General features: G+C 43.5%; 2 protein-coding genes across 5 annotated transcripts in view; one reads left to right on the top strand and one right to left on the bottom strand.

Annotated features, from left to right (window-relative positions):
- Positions 1-549: 549 nt before the first annotated feature.
- On the bottom strand, positions 550-5,723 carry LOC306933340 (putative gluconokinase). Of its 4 annotated transcripts, none has more exons than XM_079515522.1 (5): positions 5,509-5,723; positions 4,925-4,955; positions 4,369-4,455; positions 3,057-3,100; positions 550-2,166 (listed from the first exon to the last, which is right to left on the bottom strand). In XM_079515522.1, exons 1-5 carry the CDS (start codon positions 5,544-5,546, stop codon positions 1,827-1,829), a joined length of 540 nt encoding a protein of 179 aa, XP_079371648.1. In that variant the 5' UTR covers positions 5,547-5,723; the 3' UTR covers positions 550-1,826. The 4 variants fall into 4 exon arrangements, with proteins under 4 accessions (XP_079371648.1, XP_079371650.1, XP_079371649.1 ...); XM_079515524.1 differs by having other exon boundaries at positions 4,369-4,451; XM_079515523.1 differs by lacking the exon at positions 4,925-4,955.
- Positions 5,234-8,156, top strand: part of frmd3 (FERM domain containing 3) — a 70,408-nt gene continuing 67,485 nt past the window's right edge. Inside the window, exons 1-2 of the mRNA XM_079515521.1 lie at positions 5,234-5,319; positions 6,644-6,859. Of these exons, the coding sequence (XP_079371647.1) occupies positions 5,293-5,319; positions 6,644-6,859 (243 nt within the window). The 5' untranslated portion in view covers positions 5,234-5,292. The remainder of the gene's footprint in view (positions 5,320-6,643; positions 6,860-8,156) is intronic.

Raw genomic sequence — 8,156 nt, 5'->3', positions numbered from 1 at the left:
CCTGAAATATCCTGGTGGGGTTTGAAGATGACTCACACCATAAAATAAACTGCTCTGCCATGCTCAGTTGTGTTGTGTGCGTGCACGTGTGTGTGTGTGGCGGGATCATGGACAACAGCGATGTGTGTGTACGCGTGCACTCATCAGGGTATCCCATGGGCAGGGGTCTATACTTGGTCCCATCCTTTTTTCCCCTAATTTACACCAAATTCCTTTACCTAACATAGATGATCTACAATCTCACAGCAATGCTATAGTATAGTTCATTGGTTAAGCAAATTATATTAGTAGCCTACTTCATTGTATAACACGGTTGCTTTCAGCGACCAATGGTCATATGCCTTTATAAATCAAATCCAACAGAGTACTCAAGTTCACAACCCCTGTTATTTTGCATCTGGGTAAACCCAGAAAGTTCTATACCTGTGATCCAGCAAGGTCTACTAGTAATCCAACACTTTGCATTATTATTCTGTTAACAGATAACTGGATGGTAAATAAACTGAAGTGACATCACTCAAAAATAGCAAACATCTGTAATTACACAAGGACTTTGACAGAGAAATTATTATTTATTTTGACAATAAAAGTTGATTTGCATGATGTAAAAAAAGATATATAGATAATTGTGATTTACATTATTAAAATATCGGACCATTGTCTTAAGAAGAAATCTTGAAACTCCAGCTTCCTAAAACCCAGCTAGAATTCCAAACAGATACCTAATCATTTCACATCTTCTAATACTTGTATAACACCAGTATTAGAATACCTGCAATATATGATGCGTTACTTAAAAGCAATAGATTGCAAGGAGTGTCATAGTGAATAACATCACAGGTGTGAACGCAGCCATGAGCCCAAAGTGAGTGACGTACAGGTATATCATCATTCAAAGTAGGCATTGCCGACCTTAGCGTGGGGTGGCTTGATGTACAAGTACACCCCTGGACATGACACGTAATGTCACAGGGACTTGCCCCCAATCAAACCATTGGATAGTTCTTTGGTGTGACCCGGCTGGGGATCGAACCCCTAACTCCCAATATCAGGGCAGACACTAACTCTGAGCTAAGGCGACTGAGCTGGTATATTGTCAAAGCAGTGATGTTCACCATAACACTAAACACACAACTTTGTGATCTATTGCTTTTATACATATCGGATATATTCATATTGTGAATTAAACCCAGTATCAGGGTTTCATGAGGAATTAATTATTCTGTGTTTGTGTTCCTAATAGTATCCACTATGATGAAGCAAATATCACAGCTTTTGGTAAATCAGATTAGTTAACTACAATCAGAATGAACTGTTGTATAAACAGGTGCAGGATAAAGGGCTTTATCCTGCACCTTTACTATAATGTGAACTAAAGGGGTATTAACAGTAATATGACATCTAAGCAGATGAAATGACCAGCTCTTCCAATTGATTATCGTCACTGTCGGGCAAAAACCTTGTATCTCCATTAAGTCCACTTGGCACATTGTGAACCCAGGCATGTTGAGTACTCAACATGTCCGGGTTCACAATGGGGCTCTATGGGCTGGCAAGTAGACCTTTCCCCCTCTTTTTTCATAAACGGATGCCCTACTTCATACAAAAATGGCTGATCTACAACCTGAGCTGCAAGCTTGTAGATCTGCCATTTTTGCAATTTCAGAATTCTTTTAAAAGTGAAGATGACAGTGGTCTCTAGGTTTTTTATAAATATTAAACAATTAAACAAGCTTGAGACTTGAGTCTAAATTAAATGAATCACTACAGTTTGAGAGGTTTCCACGCGACAGCGACGTCATGCTAGTGGCTGTCGGTTTCCATGATTACGACTTAAAGCTGAGGAGGTGTTCCTCTATCTCCGTGACGATGTCGGGGATGCTCTTCCTGATGTCCAGCGCCAGTGCGTTCTCCTCCCCCGTCGGCGGCTCCAGAGCGGCGAACTGTGACCGCAGCAGATCTGCTCCCATGAAATGTCCCCTCCGGTCCACCAGCCTCTGGTGGATGAGATCATAATCACCGTACAGGAAGAGGAAGAAGACGCCAGGCACGGCGCAGTCTGGACAGGAAGGGGAGAGAGCCCGGGTCCCGTAGAGCAGGATCTGTCTGTAGAGTTGCTTCAGGGCAGAACACACCACAATGGCATCACACCTAGCAGACCTTACTCTGATGGAGGGAAGTACACAAGCACATACATGTAGGGATGCAAAAGTTAATCCAACTAATTGACTTATTCAATTATTTAAAAAAAAATATATATATATACTGAAAATAGCATTATCTATAGTATAACATAGGGCTTATGTATAGTATAAAATAGGGCTTATGGTTAATCAGATTATAAAAATCTATTCGAATTTTTCGATTTTAAAATCTATTCATTGATTACATTTAAAAGAGTACATGCTTCTTGATTTGATTAATCGAAAAAGTAGCTTAGCTAATCGCTAAGAAAATAATTAAATAATCAATAGTTGCAGCCCTACATACAGTATACACAATACATGCAGCTCGGATGAGAATTAATTAGCAATAACTCGACTCGGATGTGATCACGCTGAACAACTTCGGAAATCACATCTAAGTACTGTTCCTGAGCGAGAGCTCAGAAGCAGCGTCTTGAGTTGGATGATGATTGCAGCGGAGAGAGATGAAGGCAGGGCTGGAAGAGTGCAGGGAAGTGGGGAACGAGGGAGGCTAGTGTGACTAACAGAGGCAGAGGGAGCGCTGATTACTGAGAAGAACGAAGAATACGACTGGCAAGTTGAAGAGCTCTTTTGATGTTGTAGTCACACGCACTTTAAAGAAGAGCTGTCACACTTTAACTCGTCATTTGCCTTCTCTTCTGTTGCTCACTCTATCCATCTGAAACACTCTTGTATGCTTGTTGGTTTCCACATACCGTTTTAGGTCAGTCTTTGTGAAGTTTTGATGGTTGCATATCCCAACTTCTGTGCATAAGTGTGCAAGATATATGGGTTTGTGTTTTCTACAGGGCTGGGTGTGCATGCTACATAAGGATATAAAAGGCTTGAGTAAATGACGTGTACTCTCACCTCATAATGACATCATGAAGCTTGAGAAGCCATGGCAATCTGTCCTGGGGGGATGAATAATTAAATGTTTCTGTTGTGATGTCTATGTTTCAATTTATAATATACTATAAAGTGGTGAGCTTATATATTAAAAAAATGCTAAACAATCCCACATACATTCACTATGTGTAATATGTTTGTCTGAAAAACTAAATACAAAATGTACGATGTAATACAGTATATTATTCCCATACTGTACACATTAACAACACAGGTTTAATGATACATATTTGAAAAAAAAGGAGAAAGAATAATCCAAAGGTTCATATTTACATGTCATTCTTCTGTCAATAGTTCTTGTGTGTAAATGTCTTAACCACTTAAACCCTATATACTATATTGACTTGGGTCCCCCAGGGTTACTACTTGGTCCTCTCTCTCCCCCCCCCCCCCCCCCCCCCCCCCACATTTGCAGAATGTTCGTCTGTTATGACATCCCCAGAACAGAGATGCTAGGGTTAATGCGGTTAGCACAGAGAACCATCTGGTCAAGAATCAAACAAAGCATTAGAAGGAGGAATAGTTCCTTTTGATTACACAACAACCATACTGAACGTGACTCTGATGAGTTACTTCAAATAGTGCTTCAGTAAAAGCAAAAACATCCTGTTTTGCGATGCCAACTGCTACCTACCAACTCTGGCATAAAACCTGCAGTAGTAGCATTGCTCCCATAGTAAATGTACTGTACTTAATACAACACAACCTTGCTTTAATTAATTCAGAAACCGACATCCATGAGTAAATAAGTAAACTGGCATCCATGAGATGGTCTTAAAAGATGCCAGGAGGCAGGAGCAGGCCCAAGAGTAATTCTCCAAAGCATTCAAAAAAACCCTAGTTGGGAAATGAACAGTGGCCAGGAACTACATGACGGTGGCACATTTTGGCTGTGGTTGCTTTGGAAATTACTGTGTAGAAGTCAGTACTTCATACAATAGTGTGGCTGGTGGAAACAACAATACACACTTCAAAGTTGTGGCTACTATCCACCCATGGTGTCTTTAGCCAAAACACATGCATGTGAGATTCACCCATTTACACACCAATGGCAGAGGCAACCACACACTGCTCATCGGGAGCATGCGGTTAGGAGTCTAGTGTCTTGCTTGCCCAGCTAGAATGTTGCTCAAGGATATTGGGGATCTAAACCAGGAACCTTGTGGTTCCCAGATGGGCGCTGATCACCTGCTGCAAGTAAGTGGTGTGCTTGATTGAAAACTTAGTTAAAAATTCACCTAGACAAGGAGACACACATTCACTCAGTGCTGACCTGGTCAGTCAGAGGTTCACCACGAGCCATCTTCTTAATGTTCTCATCTGGATGGTAGTCATCCCCTTCATGCATGGGCCAGCCTAGCTAAGGAGTGTATCACACACACACACACACACACACACACACACACACACACACACACACACACACACACACACACACACACACACACACACACACACACACACACACACACACACACACACACACACACACACACACACACACACACACACACACACACACACACACACACACACACACACACACACACACGCGATTCCGTCAGACCTGAGAGATAGCTGAGAATAGACCCTTTTAACAGCAGACATTTACAGTAACTCTAACTGTACAGGAGATTGCCCATGCTCATTGCTGGCACACAGCAGTTGACACCTAAATAAAACCGAGCACAATTACTGTTATTACCTCCAGAGTCCAGATGTGTACCGTTTACCCAATCAAAATGTCTGCTATGAAAAGGGTCTGTTTGAAGTTGAAAGCATAGATGTGTGTATTTGTGAAAGGAGGGAGGGGGGTGGGGGGGTCTTACCTTTTCTGAGAGGGAGTTCCCTAGTGTGGTTCTGTCAATAAGGGAGAATAGAGACAGATAAGCTTATAATAAACCTTGTGTCATACAGTACAGTATGGGCACTGTTGGGCAGATATAGCTTACTAGGCCATCTGCCTGGGAAACGGAAGGTCTAAATAAAGTCCCTAAATTGTCCCTTAAGCAAGACACCTAAAACTGCTCCCTAGTGAGAAAATAATCAGTGCTCATGCAGGTAACTAGCCCTCTCTAACCGTGGCTCTCTCCAGGATCCTGTGGTATGTTGTTAGGCCTATGTCAGTGTGACCAGAAGAGCACAATAATGGGACAGGTGCGTGGCTCACCGCTCCTGGGACATCCAGTGAATATGGATGCCCCCGGCCCCCCGCCACCCTACGGTAAGGCCTGGCTGTCGCTCAACGAAAATAGCCGATGCACAAGCTCACAACTTGTTGCACCCCTAACGCGTTCGTCGCGTTGTGAGCTTATAGATCGGCTATTTTCGGCGATCGGCACCGTCGTACGACCTGATACAAGTAGTGGGGCATCATCAAGGCTATACCGTTGCGCCGCTTTGCTGCACTTACTTTCCGCAGCCTGAAACTCCCATGACGATGTAGATCATGTTGCCCTGGTTAAGTTTCGGCCCCCGGCATATCGTATGAACTTCTTCACGCCGAAAAATCTACCTTTGCTGCATCAAGAATAGCAGCGCCGCCGGTTGTTTGGCTACGTACGTCATGACGCACGAACCCAAAGTGTATTGCGCTCACCAGCGGCGCACATTCAGCACAGTGCGTGCTAAAAGGGCCAGTACACCCATGAGCGTAGCGTTCTCTATTTCACTCATTGACTACAGCTGTTTAACAGCTGTTCTTTCTTACTGTTCTTCAGTGCTTACTTACTTCGTTTTTAAACTCCAGTTACAGTAGTGTGGCACTGGTTAGCTTACAGTGTCAGTAAGTACTTATTGATAATGAATTTACAACGCGTAAAGTAGCCTAGACTAGTCTAGTTCTACCCACATCACTGTAGGCTACTGCATGTCCTGTCCATGCAAGGAACTTGAAGGAAGCACAAAATACTTTACATTTCCTAGGCAAGGCAAGGGATTTCCTAAGACTGGAAATACAAAATACAAATGTAGCCTTGTAGCCGGCCACAGGCTATTCAGCCATTATTAATCTTTCTTGAACAACAACACCCAGGCTCCAATTAAGGTTCTCTCCTCATCATAGTCCTATAAAAGTTCGATATGCTATCAATTTGGCTGCTGCAAAGTTATACAATATTTTAAGCAACAATAAGGCAGGCCTATGCATTATAGCAGCCACATGGGAATTATTATTTATTCAATAGATTCGTTTACTTTTAGACCCTGTAGGGTTGACTTTTGTTAATAGGCTGCAACTGCAAGGCAATCTGATATCACAGCGAGTAATGACCTGCAGGTAACTGAACAAGAGAGAGAGCGAGCTCGTGTGTGCGTGTGTGTGTGTGTGTGTGTGTGTGTGCCTGTGTTTGTGAAGGGGGGGGGGGCAGCACCAGTGAGGGAAAAGCCCTGCCTGGTCCCCATGTCAGTGTGGGAGAGACGGATGCAAACACTCGCATCCAGCCCCTCAGCCCCCAACCATCCAACCACCGACCACCGTGACCGGTCCATCCCATTTTCACATCCATAAGATCCATCCATCCATCCATCCATCCATTCCTTCATTCCAGAATCCAGACTGCGTCGCGAGCCAGAAGTCTGCCTCCCGGACCGGGGCTGATCGAGGCGTGCGCGCGTGTGGATATGAAGAAGACCTGGTGGTATATCGAACAGACATAAGAATGAAAATGCTCCGGTTTCGTAGCCCCAGCATTCGCTCCCTGGACCAGGAGATCCTCTGCACGGTGCGGTTACTGGACGACTCTGAGATCTCCTGCAGCATCCAGGTAAGAAGACCACCCCGCATGCTCCCTTCAGCCTCTCGTAATGCGCCGACCGCTGCCGTGCTCTTTTAGCTCATTGTATTGTGCTTATTCATGAGGCACACGAGCAGCATAATTGTTTTTATGGAACGTCAACGTCGTAACAATGTGGTCACATACAAATGTCACATATATTGTTCTTCGTTAGGCAGGCTATCTGGAACCTGCATGGTGTTGATGTCTGTCCACCAGTTCACACATGCCACTGTGATTATTCCCATCGATTACTGAGGCCCACGCAGCATGTGCAACTAACCAAAATGTGACAATTAAAAACAATATAGGCTATATCATCAATGTTTTTCTTTCAAAATAGTAAAATATAGTTTAACAATGCTCGCATGAATCAAAATAACCCACTTTTTTATATTTTATGAATGACTGCATTTATCTATATTTTGCTTGTTTTTAGTGAGTCAATCAGAGAAGTTATAATGAAGTTTAAATTGATATTGGGAAATGACGTAGCTCTATGGGTGTGGTGGTGATTATGGTAACAATGCGGAAGATGACTAGATATTGACTTGATTATATTGATTTAAGTCATTTATGTCAGGCTGTGTGTGTGTGTGTGTGTGTGTGTGTGTGTGTGTGTGTGTGTGTGTGTGTGTGTGTGAAAAGAAATTGGTTCAGCACCATATATCCTGATAATTTATGACCATACCATAAGCTTATTGCATCGTGTGTTCATGCATGAACACATGTGAAAGGAGGGTGTGTGTGTGTGTGTGTGTGTGTGTGTGTGTGTGTGCGTGCGTGCGTGCGTGCGCGTGCGCATGTGCGTGCGGCAGAGCGTGCGTGCGACAGAGAGAGAGATGCAAAGCCTCCCTGTGGATGTTTGTGATGACTGTTGATGTAGTCCTGGGTCTTAACTCCACCCAACCAAACTCATCCACTATCATATTGCATGCATGATAGCCATCACATTATTTTAAACTCCAGACAGCAGTGCTCTGGCCAATATTTGAACAAGATGAAAGGGATGGGTCAGTTAAAATGAAAGGCTGGGTTTGCACTCCCAATCTTCGTGTCAGTCTCTATGGTGAACCAGCAGCAGGGAGGTGGGGTGGGGTACACTGTAAAGTGTTCATTAAACTCTGGTGAGTGTACAAATGGAACTTAGAGTTATGTGCCATACGTGGTCCTTTTGTTCCATACACTCTCAGAACACAGAGGATTGTTGCGACCGAACTATGGAATCGTGCATTTCCCGTTAGTGTGTTGTTTGGTTGGTTGGTCACCCCAGGCATGACCATATATG

The sequence above is a fragment of the Electrona antarctica genome, assembly GCF_951216825.1.
Source record: "Electrona antarctica genome assembly, chromosome: 12".
Lineage (NCBI taxonomy): Eukaryota > Metazoa > Chordata > Actinopteri > Myctophiformes > Myctophidae > Electrona > Electrona antarctica.
The sequence above is the reverse complement of the archived record's forward strand: the minus strand, read 5'-3'. Positions and strand labels throughout refer to the sequence as shown.

Excerpts from the sequence above, each read along its gene's own strand:
- LOC306933340 (XM_079515522.1), bottom strand. The coding sequence starts at position 5,546 with ATGATCTACATCGTCATGGGAGTTTCAGGCTGCGGAAA. Across the intron at positions 4,956-5,508 it reads GGAGTTTCAGGCTGCGGAAA|AACCACACTAGGGAACTCCC; the intron begins GTAAGTGCAGCA and ends CCTTATTGACAG. Across the intron at positions 3,101-4,368 it reads GTGAACCTCTGACTGACCAG|GACAGATTGCCATGGCTTCT; the intron begins GTCAGCACTGAG and ends TCATCCCCCCAG.